Source organism: Girardinichthys multiradiatus, chromosome 10 (genome assembly GCF_021462225.1).
Source record: "Girardinichthys multiradiatus isolate DD_20200921_A chromosome 10, DD_fGirMul_XY1, whole genome shotgun sequence".
Lineage (NCBI taxonomy): Eukaryota > Metazoa > Chordata > Actinopteri > Cyprinodontiformes > Goodeidae > Girardinichthys > Girardinichthys multiradiatus.
The window spans coordinates 15,371,011-15,387,181 of NC_061803.1; the positions used below are offsets into that span (position 1 = coordinate 15,371,011).

The following is a 16,171-nucleotide window of genomic DNA, read 5'->3' on the forward strand; positions in this document are numbered from 1 at the left end:
TTAATGTTGTAACGGTCTGCTCTAATGGTTAACTTCCTTAAAAGGCCAGACCTAGGCATTTTGGCAGTTGTCTTTAAATGTCCTCCACTTGTAGATTGTTTTCCAGATAGTGGAATGGCTGATTGCAAATTCTTTTGAGACCGCTTTAAATCCTTTACCAGACTCAAAAGCTGCTACAGTAATATTTTAATCTTACCATGGTCTTTATTTTCAGCTCTTGCTGTTCACTTTCACTTCATCATTCAGGAGCACATCAAACTAAATGTCACACCAGACTGAACTGGGCAAACCTTCTTCAAAATGCTGAGAAACAATGTTCTCATCAAGTGTACCTGATGTGATACACCTATGTGTAATTTCAGCTATTTTAGTTGGGAATACAAGTGGGGATTTCCCAATTTGTTCCTTACTGGAAATTACATTTTTTAATACATTTTACAGAAGAAAATAAGTTATTTAAAAAATATTTTTATTGTTTATTTGCATTCCTTTATAGTTTTCTGTATTGATATATACATATTGTCCAAATATGTTATAAGAACACAGACTGCCATGGGGTGTCCTAATTCTTTCACATGACTGCAGCATCAGTCTCTTTTTGAAGACCTTTTGATGGCTTTTTCAGGTTGTCTTTCATTCACTGGTCCCACAGGTTCTGCCCAAATGTAGCCTTTGATCGCCTTTGTAGGTCCATTTGGTAAGCCCCAACAACCTTTCAATCACAAATACTCAATGTTTAAAGCCAAAGCAAAGACATCTTTCCTTTGTCTGTAAAACAATATTTAGCTATTTTAACAAAAACGAAGACTTTAGTTTATTACATTTGAAATCAAAGGTATTCCATGATTAAGAAAAAAAAAAAAAAACACAAACCCATGGAAAGAGGGAAAACAAATTCCACACAGTATAACATACCAAATGAAAGTAAAGCCTGACATTATACACAGTGTCTGAGATCTAAGCTCTAACTGGGTTAAAACTTTAAAGGTTTCAGCAGCTGACTGGCTAAAAGCCTGGGTTTGAAGCTTAATCCTTTGAAATAGGATTCTATGATCCCACACTCCAGGATTTTTCCAAAGGTGTTGTGTTTAAATTTGTGAAGGAGAAAGAGAGATGTAATGAACTGGTTTTAACAGAATTTGTAGTGACTGAAGGGTTCCCATGAGGAAGAAAGATTTAACCACTCCACCTCTGTAGTTGAAGTCTGTTGCCCAATAACACACAAATTGAAATAATGCAAATGACTTCAATGTAATAACGTTTTGGAGCCAATAATATAATGTTTAGCCAATAACGTAAGAAGTTATTCCATTATTGATGATAAGTTAAAACAATCTTTTAGAAATGTAATAACTGCAGTCACTTCTGTAATCACACATACATAAAAAAGCATTTCTTGGGGGGAAAAAAAGTTTTTTTGTTTCGTTTTTGCTTTAGAAAAGTGCATGGTATATTCCTCATAGAGACCAATCAAAGCACTTTACACTAGAGCCACTTTCACTCTCACAAACACATTCATACACCTATATACATGAAGTAGCTAACTTGGGTTTAAGTGCCATTGTTACATTGGTACATGCCTTTTAAATAGGGCAAAAGAAAACAATTTGATAACTGCAGTCTCGGAAGGATTTGTGTTTTTTGCACAAAGAAACCCTTCATATTTCTCACCATGTCATCTCTTTATTCAACAGTATTCCAACTTTGCTTAGTAAATGTACAGGAAAATCACCACCTTTATCAGCTTTGTCATAGTGAAAACAAGATTTCCCAACTTCAGCTGAGGTAGGATACAGTACATGTACGAGGTAAGTGGGAATGGTGGTAAAGGATTCACGAGACAGAAACCAGGTCGGTACAAGAAGTGTTTGATTAAGGCTCCTAATTAGAGAAAATGTTTTTGGGTTAAATATTGGTGTTACCTATTAAATCATCTGCTAAAGTGTAAGCCTGGAGTCAGTTAATGTTTTAAATACATCACTCATAATTTAAACTATCTACAGTACATATTGTTTTAGTGCCTGTGTTGTGTTATAAAGGCTGTTTTTAAAGAGCATGATATAAGTTGAAACGTATCAGGAGTCCTAACTAATTCTGACATCGTCCTCCCTGGATCATTGCACTCCCACCAACTCTGTGATGGGTGGAGCGAACACCATCAACTCCTGGTATTTGCTGAAGAACAAGTGCAGACGGGACAGGTAGGTGTCCTCCTGGTATGGGAGCTTCTTTTCATTCAGGTACTTTGACACAACAGGCTTCACCTGCACAAAGTAAAGCAAGACATGTGTTATGCATGATCCCAGGACCATAAACTCCTCTGTATTCCAAACAATTCTAGGGTCAAAGGTCAGTGTGATGGGTGCAGCTATACAGTCACACAAATTAAGTAATTTCTATCCAACATCACACTGCTACAGTAGAGAATTACAAATTTCACTACACTTTAAATATAGGACTTAATTTACAGATTAAAAAAGAATTGAAAGGTGCATGTTTTAGTTTACTGCAATGTCCACTTTTTGATTTAATCCTTTTTCTTGCCCGAGTTACTTCAGTGGCAGCTGCTCCATTCCCGTGGCTAAACAAAGAGATGGAAAAGGAGGCGGAGCAAGCTGATGTGGAGACCTGCAAATTGGTTCATACCACAACTCAGGACCATGGGGGACAAATGGGGCTTGGGGCTTAGTTTTAGTCAGGTTTTTGTGCATTTGACCCTTTGTTTTGCCTGTGTAGACTGATCAGACTCTATTTAAGTTCTGGTTTTATTTCAGTCAGGCAAGTGTGTTTTTGTTTGGGTTGTTGCCAGTTTGTTGAGTAGAGTTTGTTAGTTTGACCTCTTTTGTGGGCTTAATATCTTGATTTTTTGTTTTTGTTTTTTATTATTATTTAAAGTTTGTTTTTCTGGGTTATATTACAGCCCCTTTTTGCACTTTAACCTGTGCCTAACTGTTCTTTACTGCTTGACCTGCCAAAGTGAGGCCATCTGTGAGATAGCTGAAGCTCCATAGCTTGATGCTGCCACTGCCATGCTTAACAGTTGGTACATTCTTAGGTTTGAAAACCTCAACTTGACTTCTCCACATATACATATATATTCTTGTCATTGTGCCAAACAGCTTAGGCTTTGTTGTGTGTTACTGTAGACGGTGACCCTGGTGTTTCAGCAATTTCCACTTCATGGTAGACTTGAGTAGTCTCTGGGCTGTTCCAGCATCTGAATACATTCATCTAAGGACAACAGATAGTCACATGGTTTAAACATGAACACAACCTGTTGTTTGGGAACAACTCCAGAACCACTCAAAATAGCTATAAAGTGGTTTCTGGGCTGTTGTGTTTTCAGAAATTACAAAATTTATTTAAATGTCCATTATGATAATAATTATGTTTTCGAATGCAAGTGCTAATTCTGGGCTTCCTTTGCTGCTGGTTTAGTAAACCATAGGGTAGATTGTGATAAATCTGTGAGATCTCTACTTTCAGCAGACATTTTAGATGTGTGTGTAGAAGACATTTGGTGAACAGCTGAGACTGAGAGTGTTGCTGTGATGCCATTTTGTGGAGTTAATTTATTTTTCATTCAACTGCTTATAGTTTTATTTGTCTTCCTGCCGCTAAGCCAAGATTGTAACCTTTCTGTGGATACCACACATGCTATGTTTAACTAAGGGAACTTACAGTGGTGAAAGTAGAAAAGAAAGTTGAATTCTTCCCCCAGTACTGGGGGTTGGGGCTTTCTGGACGATCCCTGGCATCAACCTGTTCAAAAAATTGACTTATGCTTGAAAGCCAAGCCTGTGTGAAGAGGCCATAAACAGGAAATTAATGATTCTGTTAAGAGTAGTGTTCAAACATCCAGCTGGCATTATGCCAGAGGCTTGCTGATAGCTACAAATAATGCGTGTTAGCAGTGCAGTGTATAAAGTCACATTTAACTAAATAGCAGTAGGTACGTATTAAAGCCTGTAGCTGTTTTTGGTGTATTAGTGGCCAGGATCTTTGGATGTAAAACTTCTCACAGGAACTGTATTATACCGGCTGGTTTACTTGTGCGAAGCAGTGATGTTAACTCCACCTTTAAACACATGTTGTCTGACAGAAAGGGAAAGAGGTGGTGCTCCACATGGCAGCTGATCAGAGAGTGTCCAAACGTCCAGTCCAACAGAGGGTTACGGGGAAGATTCAGCACTCCGTGTGTCATCTGGTAAATCCTCTTTGGCCGTCTTGTTGGAGAGAACATCGGCAGACCAATGTGCTGCAGCAAGACACATTTATTTAATTTCTGTTTAATATGATACAACCACCTGGTATTTTGATCAGCATCTGATCAATAAAGCAGGCCTTTGTGCAAATGTTGGCACTTTAGTGATGTTCTCAAGAATCTGACAGTGACTGATAGCTTAATCATCAACACGCTGCCACTATTTTAAAAGGTTCTGGTGCAGAATTACTTCCAAGCTTAAAAACTGTCTTAAACTTTTTGTAGACCATTCAAACTTTATTTTCAAATACAAATGGCACCAAAACAAATGTCAAACACTGAAACAAAATTATTCATAGGGTTTTTTTGGGGGGTAACTCACATTAATGTGCTCTATGTTTTTACTATTTATTTTGGATGATGAAGTTTAAACTTCCTTTATGTGATGAACACTACAAATAGTTTCATGATTATATCAGTAAAACTCAGCACAACTAATGAAAAGTAACAATAATTTTCCAATATAAAACACTACAAGAATACATCGTGTTAACTACAGGTCGCACACTCTAGTTGAATTGACTGGCAATTAAAGCAACGTTATCACTAATTAGAAGAAGCCAGTGTAATGTTTACAAATCTGTCTTCACTTAGAGCAAATTCCTCTCTAATCCCCTTCCTGAAGAGATTTAATGTTAAAATTAAGTTCTACTTTTGACCTGATGACGGTCAAATCAGGTTTATTATTCTAGTCAGCGTTTTATAATTTTTCTCGGTGCTGAGATGCTGTTTTTCTCAGCTTGTTTACCTCACCGTGAAAAGCGTTTTATGTTGTTTTATCTGAATAAAAACAAGAACTGAAAATTTGAATATAGTAATGAAGTTAATTGGAATTTGCTCTAAATGGAGCCTTTTTGGGTGTAGGATATACAGGGGTTGGACAATGAAACTGAAACACCTGGTTTTAGACCACAATAATTTATTAGTATGGTGTAGGGCCTCCTTTTGTGGCCAATAAAGCATTAATTCGTCTTGGAAATGACATATACCTGTCCTGTACAGTGGTCAGAGAGATTTCAAGCCATTCTTCTTGCAGGATAGTGGCCAGGTCACTACGTGATACTGGTGGAGGAAAACGTTTCCTGACTCGCTCCTCCAAAACACCCCAAAGTGGCTCAATAATATTTAGATCTGGTGACTGTGCAGGCCATGGGAGATGTTCAACTTCACTTTTATGTTCATCAAACCAATCTTTCACCAGTCTTACTGTGTGTATTGGTGCATTGTCATCCTGATACACGGCACCGCCTTCAGGATACAATGTTTGAAGCACTGGATGCACATGGTCCTCAAGAATGGTTCGGTAGTCCTTGGCAGTGACGCACCCATCTAGCACAAGTATTGGGCCAAGGGAATGCCATGATATGGCAGCCCAAACCATCACTGATCCTCCCCCTTGCTTCACTCTGGGCATGCAACAGTCTGGGTGGTACGCTTCTTTGGGGCTTCTCCACACCGTAACTCTCTTGGATGTGGGGAGAACAGTAAAGGTGGACTCATCAGAGAACAATAAATGTTTCACATTGTCCACAGCCCAAGATTTGCGCTCCTTGCACCATTTAAACAGACGTTTGGCATTGGTATGAGTGACCAAAGATTTGGCTATAGCAGCCCGGCCGTATATATTGACCCTGTGGAGCTCCCGACGGACAGTTCTGGTGGAAACGGGAGAGTTGAGGTGCACATTAAATTCTGCCGTGATTTGGGCATCCGTGGTTTTGTTTTTTGGATCCAATCCGGGTTAGCACCCGAACATCCCTGTCAGACAGCTTCCTTTTGCGTCCACAGTTTATCCTGTTGGATGTGGTTCGTCCTTCTTGGTGGTATGCTGACATTACCCTGGATACCGTGGCTCTTGATACATCACAGAGACTTGTTGTCTTGGTCACAGATGCGCCAGCAAGACGTGCACCAACAATTTGTCCTCTTTTGAACTCTGGTATGTCACCCATAATGTTGTGTGCATTTCAATATTTTGAGCAAAACTGTGCTCTTACCCTGCTAATTGAACCTTCACTCTCTGCTCTTACTGGTGCAATGTGCAATCAATGAAGACTGGCTACCAGGCTGGTCCAATTTAGCCATGAAACCTCCCACACTAAAATGACAGGTGTTTCAGTTTCATTGTCCAACCCCTGTAATTTCCAATTAAACATTACTCTTTTTGTTTTTGATGCACTATAAGAAATGCAAAGCCAATGTCCCAAAGTGGCTTCCATCTGCATTCATAACTCAACTTAATTGCATGTACAGTGCCAGTATAGAGTTTACATACACATCATGGGTTTTATTGTAGGGCTTTTAATGATTTATTTGAAATGATAATTTTAAAGGGTGAAATGATTTCACAACAAACTTATTCAATGGTATATTAAAAAAATGGGTTCACAGAGTAGAATTTATTGTGAAATGTCTCTATTACACATGGTCTACAGATGAAAAGAAAAACAAGTCTAGGTTTTTGAATTCCATCTGAAACTGTGGTTGATCCTTTCAGGTGTGTTGCTGTTTAAATGTACTCAAAAGAGAACGAGCAGATTGCACCTGGAGCTGTGGGGATTGTGCAAATAAATTCCAAGAATTCCAACATCTTTTGGTCAATGGTGCACTGAAACAGCTGCTTCCAATGCTTTCACTTATTGACAATAAAACATAAAATTTGCACGATGCATTTAGTACAATCTCTATACGACCAACCAAATCAAATTTAGAGGCCGACCTCAGCCTTAGAGCTCTGAGGCCAGGAAGGTTGGAGGGGAGGTGAAACCAGCCAACAACAACACCCAGAGACCCAGGAGACCCCGGAGAAAGGGTCTCCAGTTCGACCTCCCAGTTAGAACAAACATCTGAAACCTGTGTTTTCTAATCCACCTTCACACACTTTAATCGGAACAATGTACAATGACCTGCAGGATCCTTTCTTGGAAAATCACGCCTGGATTTTTCTTGTGATCCCATTAGTTCTCTGTAACACAATGCTGCTTTCTGCTGCTGCTTCCCACAGCGCCTGTTATAATATGCTCTCTCGTGATCATTTGGCATTAAATGAAAAAGAGCAAATCTGTGAGTGGAGTATTGTATTTTCAAAATACCCTCTCATCCACAAAACCTTTAAAAATAATGGGTAGTAGACAGTAGGCTACTATACCACTCTATCCAGATTCCTACATGTTTACCAAAAAAGCAACTGCACTCTTTGATCAAACCTTTTTTAAGTGTCCCTCTAATATGCAGAGAACTTGGGAAAAGGTGTTTTCCTCCAATGACCTTCTCACTTAATACAAACTACAACAGGCGCTGAAGCTTTCAAGGCCCTTACTCTAATGAATATGTCCTTAACATTGCTATTTTAGCAAAATGCTAGTTTTGAAACAGGTCTTTCATAGAAAAAATCACTTTGTCTTTATGAGATTTACCCAAATGCTAAAGGAAGAATGAAATGAAGACATTTTTTTTCACCTGGAAAATGTTGACGTGGATGTATGGCACAGACAACATAGCTCTGCACACCAGCATGCAGAACAAGGCTCCATGCACTGACCTAAACCCGGAGATGTTGATGAGTAGCCAGTACTGTGAATACAGGCCCAGTGCTATCATCAGGACTGTCCGGACAACCACACCTAAAGAATGTCCTTTAAGATGGGCTGCAAACCCACACAGAAAACAAATATATCACTCACATTAAATCAACATTGATGAGAGACATTTCAGGAGCATCAAAGAGTCAGAAAACTGTCTTAACTTTAGTCTGGTAGTCATTTTAAAAACCTGTAAAGCCTTGATCTCTCTTACCAAGGGCAACCAGTGGAGTGATGACAGGCACAGATATGGGGGCTATGAACAGGTAGACAATGCGAGGCAGAAAAGGGACCTTCCAGATGCTGGAGTCGCCCAGTCCAATGACGTTAGTGTGTGCATGATGCATCTTAATGTGGCCATGCATGCCAGCTTTGGCTGAGAATGAGCCACAAATCTGAGCAGAACAACAAATAAATAAAATAAAACAACAGCCATTGAAACTAAACATGTATCTGAGCCAATTCACATATATTTTAACAGAGATTTGATACAGGCTAATTACTGTCTATTATTTTTTTGCTTACCTTTAGAAGTGTCTGACCAAAGATTAAAGGAGAGAGAAGGCAATGATATACATTTTTGGCTTGTGTAAATACCAATGTAATCAGTAAACATTCATGTTTAATTTTGCAAGTTCAGAGGTTCATTTAACTATTTTTCTGGATGCTTGGGTTACTAGAAGGTACTGAATGATTTAAGTAAAAACATATTCTGGTTTGCAACACAGAAAGATCATCAGTTCAAATATTACCTGGACCTTCTCTTTCTATGCTTGGAAGGGTTCTTGCCAGGTTTCTGTTATGTTAACTGGAGAATTCTAATGACCCTGAGGTGTGGACACGACTATTTCAACTCTCATTTCTCTAAAGCTTCTTCTCATGCATAAATAAACCACGGTATTCGTTTATGGGTGCGGCTCTTATATAAAAACGCCTGGAGTGCTGAGTGTGACTAGAAAAACGTGATATTGGTTTAGGCCACTTACCTTTTATAAAATTGACACCAGATATTTATATAAAAACAAAACAAACATTCTTTCTCTCGATCTGACATTAAATCAGACTCATCTTTTCATGTTTTATATTCAGCTGGTTAACCAAAATTATTTCTATTTGCCAAAATGACAGGATAATAAGAGAGACAATGTTTGTTTTTAACTTTCTTCAAAATCAGAGGTTTGCCCACATTTCCTTAGTATTTCTTACTAAAATTGCCTGTTTAAATTGTATGATTTTTGGATAAAGGTTTTAGGTGTCCTTCCAGAAGCTTCTCCTTGTAGTTTGCTGGTGTTTTGGATAGATTTGTAGGCCACTTAGATCACACACACATTTACAGATCTAACCATAAATTTTCAGTGGTACTAAGTTTAGGACTTTGTGATGACCACTTCAAAACATTTACTTTGTTGTATTTTTTGCAGCAGTCTACAATTATGCCCAAAGTTATTCATCCCCCTGGTAGATTTAGATTAAAAATCTAATTATTTTAATTTAACCACATTTGTTTCTGATAGGGAATAAGTCAGGCATCTTAAAATATAATAAAACAATGTAAAAGGCAATTAAAACCCTTATTATTGCTAATTATCCTTTTTGAATGCTTCCACTGGTGTTTTGACTACTTATCTTTAGTGAAAAGCTCCAAGTCTTTCAGGTTGGAAGGCTTCCTTGCCATCACCTTAATCTTCAGCACTCTCCACAGATTTGCTATTAGATTCAAGTTGGGACTCTTGCTTGGCCATTCCAAAACATTCATAGTATTTCCAGTCAGATGAAATATGACTTACTTTAAATTTAATCTGCCAGAGGTGTGAGTGATTAAGGCGTTTTTCTAGCTTTTTCCTCATTTGGAATTTACACTTTCGATTATATCATTATGTTTAATGGGTTTAAGAAGAACAATTTATGATGATTACCGGTAGTTCAATTATTTTCTTTTCTTTCAGAAATAAAACAAAATTGTGAACATTTCTTGATAACTAACTAAATGATTAATAGGGTGTCTGTAATGGAAAATTAAGAAAGTTGCTTTGTTCTATCACCTTATATGATTTGATAAAAAGTACTTACTCCCTCTTCCCTTAACAATACAAAATAATTCCTCAAAGTTAAAAAATATGAGAATACAAAAATGAGAATAAATTACTTTGTGAGCTCTAGCTTAGTTGTCTAGACTGGATTTCCATCAAAGCAGCTTCAAGCCATAAGCAAAGACAGAATCAGTAAAGTATCACCAACACAGAGATGGGCTCAACTCCATAGACTAAGACAGTTGAGAAAAGGGATATATAAGACAATGTAAAGTCAAAGGTTAGTAGATGTGTGTTTAGCTTGACTAATGCATTTCTTCAATCATGCGAGTTTGAGCTTGCCAAAAGTCAAACCAAATAAGGACTAACCATCACCAGTATTCCAGTTTGTGATTTAATGGAAAGCAATAAGAAAACATTTGATTTCTCTAACAGCTTTACTGCAAACGAAACTGTTTTTAAATGCTGCATTTCAGAAGGAAGGACAGAGCACTGTAAGTCTTCCGCAACTGACTAATCAGGACTTTTTAGGCTTTTTGAGAGGGTTTTATGGAAATGTACGTGTTTCTGTATGTGTTTCTGTGGAAAAAGCATAGTCAAAGCAAAACATAAATAAACTACTTCACAAAAAATACCAACAGACAGTTTTAAATGCAGCTCTGCTAAAGATGTGAAAGTAAGAATCTACAGTTCTAAAAATAGTTTTTAAGTTTTGATATAGCAGCAGATTCATGTTTATTTCTGCGCACCTCAATGAAGAAGATGGCCCAGAACCTTCCCCAGGTCTGCGACTCGCTGAGTGCCCCGTGGCTGGCCAGATGTGTCCCTTTGACGTTGATGACAGCGTGAGCCAAGCCCATCAACAGCATCCCCAACATAAACCACAGCAGCTGGGAGGAGCCCAGCAGCAGGAAGGCTGCAAGACAGATCACACAAGATAATGTTGAGGTAAAATAATTCCACCAGATATCATAATACAGCCTCAACACCCCAGTCCGGATGTCGTGAGAAAGAACAGATGAAGAGCAGGAAATTAAGATTAACACAGGTTTAATTTGGTAGATAATAAGTCCAATGATGTCCAATGTAAAAAGCAAAACAAACAGAATAACACAAAGAAAGACAATTACCTATGGCCTTAAGGAAAGAGCTCGGGTTTCAGCAAAGCATGGCTGCCTTTACGGAGATGTCTGCCTCATCACAGATGCCAGAACATCTTATACCATCTACTTCAAAGCTTACTGACTGACCCTCCCCCTTATGCAGTCTGCCACTGTAAATCAGCCAAGCCCCCCTTGTGGGTATTTTATTATCTATACCATGCCCAAAAGTCAACATTTATTGCTTTACTGCCCATACAGCCAGCATTTACTGCTTGCAGCTGTTGAGAACCTCCTAACCCCTGTTTCAGCCTTGTTCCAACCTGACTCCTGCTGTGACCTTGTGACTTCTCTCCTCAAGGCTCACACATGTTACATCTCAGTTTTATGTTCCCACATGCAAACTAAACACAAATATGAAATTAAATGATTTTAATTCTCAACAATAACTAGGTGTCACTAGGTGTTTAGATTAACTTCAAACTCTAAAATCACTGTTTCTTAATCTTCATTTAAACTGGATTTAAATCCATTTTTGATCCATGCCATACCACCATAGTTTTAAATTGTCTGTTCTAAAGGGCTGCAAAGGCGTTATGATGGAGATCTTGAATAACTAAAAAAGGAGGACAGCAGATTAAGGAAAACAAAATGGAAACTTGTTGTTGACCAGTCTTGGCAGTTTTGTAACAAACCTAAGAGATCAAACTCAAACTCTACAGGCATCAGTTAGCATGTCAAATATTCATGTATGTGACAGGATGATTAGAAAGACTGAACAAGTATAGCTTGTTCAGAATGGCTGAAGGAGAAAGCCGTTTCTCTCTTAGGAGAACATGGCAGCATGGTTTAGGTTGGCAAATATGCATTGGAAAGAACTAATTTAAGGTCTGGTCCAAACTAGGTCATCAGCAGAATAATAATCCCAAACGCAGCAGCAAATCCACAACAGAATAGCTGAAAAAGAAAAGAACCCAGGTGTTCCAAGTGTCCAGTCAAAGTACAGATCTGACTGAAATGCTGTGGTGGGATACCTGTAAAGAAGCAAATGTCTGCAGACCTCACTGAACTAAATTTGGATATAAAAATGAGTCCTGACACATATGAGTATTTTTATCTTCTTAACATGTCTTTATGACCTTCTGTTTATTGCTATGATAAATTAATTAAAATATATACTCATCTGGCACTTCATCTAGTACTTCTTTCTTGTACGGGGTCCGTTCATTTTTTATCTCCAGAGCTGATGTAATTCTTTGTGGCACTGATTTAACAATGGGTCAAAAACATTTCACAGATTATGGTCCATCCTGAAAATATACAGTCGCACTGTTGCTGCAGATTTGTGAGTAGGTAAGTTGTTACTATGGGAAATATTGCTAAAACCATCAAACTATCATCACCAGCCTGAACCAAGGAGGATGGATCCATGTTTTCATGTTGTTGATGTTAAAGTCTGACCCTATCTGAATTTTGCAGCTGAAATCAAGAATCATTGGACCAGGCAACATTTTTCTAATCTGTTATCTTATTTTGTGGAACCAGTGTGAATTGTAGCCACAGTTTCCCATTCATAGGTAACAGGAGTGGCACCCACTGTTGTCTTTTGCTGCGGTAGACCATCTGCTTCAAGGTTTGGCAGAGACCCAAAGTGCTAAAGGTCACAGAGTGTAGGAAGCCCAGATGAGAAAGAGAGAAAAGACAAAAACAGGAATTTATTGCAATATTTACCATTAATATTGCATTTTCTAATGTCGTACTTTAATATTGTATATTGATAAAATTAAGATTGAGTAAGCTCTCACTCTTTACAGAAGTTTTGTCGGTGACCTTCGTAAAAGTCAACAAGTAAAAAGGATGAATTGAGCTGATTTAGCAGGAATATCAGCTGGTAAAATAAAACTTAATCCGACACCAGAGACAGCAGGGCTGCTTGTATCTGGCACCATATCATTACACACAAGATTCCTGACATCGCCGTGTCATCCTTATATCCACATGTGAATTTATACATCTGCTTTATGCAGGAAGATTCAGTTCCTTATGTGCATAAAGTAAAAAAATATAGTTATGTTGTTTTGTTTAATCATTTTAATCCAAAACCCACTAGGACAGTGGTTTGTGCTCTTGATCATATAATCTTCATCCTGATTAGATACATACAGTCTCATGGGATTTTTAAACTGCATTGCCATCTCTGGCCCCCAGCAAATTCTTTCTCTAAACCTATAAAATTATGCTAATCTGTTTAGTCTCATTTATCAGAGCCCTGTTTAAGATAAAGGTGAAATGATAAATGGCTTACAAATTATTTTACACATAACAAAAGTTTTGCTTATGTCCCTAATAGACTTACACATTAAGGGACTGATTTTCTTCCCATACGTCTTGTAGAAAATAGCCTAAGCTCAGCCAGGCAGGTTGGAGGTCTGGACTTTAACTGGTCTATTTTAATACATGACTAAGATCTGATCTTCTGCAGCATCCAACAGGTTTTCACTCAGGATTGTTATGTATTTATCTTCAGCCATCTTCCAATTAACTCTGACCATCCTCCCTGTCTCTGCTGAAGAAAAGCATCCTTACAGAATGTTGCTGCTCATCTGACTGGAGCACCTTTTTCCACCTTTGCTGTGTCTCCTAGATGGCTTTTTCTTGCAACTCTTCTATAAATGCCAGATTTGTAAAGTATACAACAAGTAGTTGCACTGTAAGCAAATTTCTTCCACTTGAGTTGGTGATCTTTTACCTCCTTCACTGTTGTGAAGTGCCTTGAGACAACATGCGTTGTGAATTGGCGCTATATACATAAAACTGAATTGAATTGAATTGAATTTAGAGTCCCCTCCTTTTTCCATTTTCAGATCTGTGAAAGCTTAGTGTACAGTTTTATAACCAAACTAAGCTTTAATCTTTTCCACAACTGGTCTGCTGTGTATGTTGATAGTCATAGTTCTGCTTATTTACTAATGTTATCCAACACACCTCTGAAGTCTTATCAGAACAGCTGTATTGATACTGAGCTTTAATTACACATGGATGGACTCTACTTACTAAGTAGGGGATTTCCGAAAGCACCTAGAGGCACTAGATTTTATTTAGGAATATTACAGTAAAGGGGCTCAGTATAAACACCTGCACCTTTTAGTTTATACAATTCTATATAATTTAAAGATTATTAAAAATGTTAAAACAAATTGAGACAAGTTAGTTTGAACTGTTTCACTCTGGCACAAAGTTATCTACTCATGTTTACAGCTATGTCAAGTTATTCCTTACCAGGAGGCAGGCAGAGGAAAGATGCAGTCAGGATACTGCAGTCCACTCCCCTCCTTTCCCACCAACTGCTCTCCTTTATCACCTTCTGCACCAGCCTGGTTAGCTCCATCATCAGAGACTCCTTCCCCACATCTTCCTCTCTTCCTCCTCCTCCATTCTTCATCTCTGGAACCGCTCTGTTCCCCACTTTAATCCCACCATCACCTCCTCCTCGGCCATCACAACATTCTCTGCACTCCTCCTGTACACTCTGCATGCTGAGGACCAGCTGGGGACGGAGTCACTGTGCAGTTTGTGTCCCCCTGACAGCAGCCGTAGCTAAACGCTCAGTACTGAACACCAAGTCCACAGAGGAAAGTCAACACTGACAAACTCCCTGTTGGTGAGGATCATTGTCAAAGGAGCCCGGCCCCTTTCCTGTTAGCTTCCTGGTGCCTCCTCTCCTACCTCCTTCTTATTTCATTCCTCCTCCGCGGCTTGACTTTGAATGTAATGTCCTACTGAATGAAGATTTAACGGGATGGGTTCAGAAATCCTCCAGAAAAAAACTGCATCTGCTCAGTTCATCCTCTCTGGTGTCTCATGCATTCTGCATGAGGCTCTCTCTCTCCTTGTTTCTCCGCCTTTGTTTGCTCTCCTTCTCTCCCTCCACTCTGATACTGTAACCTTGGCAAACGTCCTGGGAAAGATAAGAGACAGAGGAGGGCTGAATAACAGCATCTATTTCTGTTTTTTCACAGTGGATAGAGGCTCGGACAAAGACAGAGAACAGGCTGCTGTGCAAAAAGGTGTTTTGGTAGTTAGGGTGTGGTTATATGTTGGCACAGGGGAAGATGCATCTATGGATATGCATCCAGGACTCTGGAGAGAGACCTGGTTTCTTGTTTAAAGCCTACCTGACCAGAGCATGCTCTCTGAAATATGCTCTGAGTATTCTTTTAATTTAGATACAGCCAAAAAGGACAAGCAACAGGGTCACAGCTCCATTCCCATCCTATTGCAGCCTATTTGAAGCAATAGCTGGAGGTCAGAGTCAGGATTTTTCTCCACACAGCCCAAATAAGGACAGTGAGAGTTCAAGAAGCAAAAAATGACCACTAATCTAAATGGTGTTGCTTTTATCTAGTTCATTACACATTGATCCACACTCCTCTGGAATCTGGATGGATGAGTAGACAAAATGTGACTTGGAAAGGAATAAATAGGTGGAAATATAAACTATTCTTGTTGTTTTCCAATTATAAAAAACAAAAAAAAAAAACAAATATATAAAAATAACAAAAAAGACTGAAAATGGCTATTGAAATTCATGCAAAGGAATATCAGGAAGTACCAGACAAAAAAGCAGCAAAAAACAAACCGTGAACACAATAATAATAAGACTTTTGTGATTTCTAAAATAGGTAAAGAGGCACAAATTAGTGCATGAAAACATTCTTTTAGCAAGTAACTTCTAAAAACTCAAATCTATAAAAGAAACTAAAATGTTTAATTAGCTTACAAACAACGAGAAGGTGCAAAAATTACCATAAAGTGATACTAAATCACAAGAAATAGTAATAAACAGCAAAAGAAAGAATTGGCAAAAAGCTCCCCAAAATCATGAAAACAAATAAAAAGAGACTTCAAATTAGTAAAATAAATAGAAAAAAATTCAAACCGCCACTAGAGTGCAAAAATAAACAACACGTCTGTCTTATTATGACAACATTGACACAAGCTGCCACATAACCTAATGGTTAGACAAGAATCTATAAACAAATCTAAATCACTACAGAAACAAAATATTGGACAACCCCAAGGAGACTAAAAACAGCTAAAACGTGCAAGAAAGATAGTTACCGAAGGGAAAGGTGACTTAAAGGACAAGAAATTAATGCAAAACAGCTAAAATGAAGGGCAAAACAAACAGCAACC

General features: G+C 38.3%; 1 protein-coding gene across 1 annotated transcript; it reads right to left on the bottom strand.

Moving 5' to 3' along the window:
• Nucleotides 1-452: 452 nt before the first annotated feature.
• fads6 (fatty acid desaturase 6) lies at nucleotides 453-14,884 on the bottom strand. The gene is made up of 6 exons (XM_047376218.1): nucleotides 14,255-14,884; nucleotides 10,625-10,791; nucleotides 8,060-8,240; nucleotides 7,724-7,911; nucleotides 4,079-4,258; nucleotides 453-2,264 (listed from the first exon to the last, which is right to left on the bottom strand). The coding sequence occupies exons 1-6, from the start codon at nucleotides 14,508-14,510 to the stop codon at nucleotides 2,115-2,117; spliced, it is 1,122 nt and encodes a 373-aa protein (XP_047232174.1). The 5' UTR covers nucleotides 14,511-14,884; the 3' UTR covers nucleotides 453-2,114.
• Nucleotides 14,885-16,171: the final 1,287 nt, after the last annotated feature.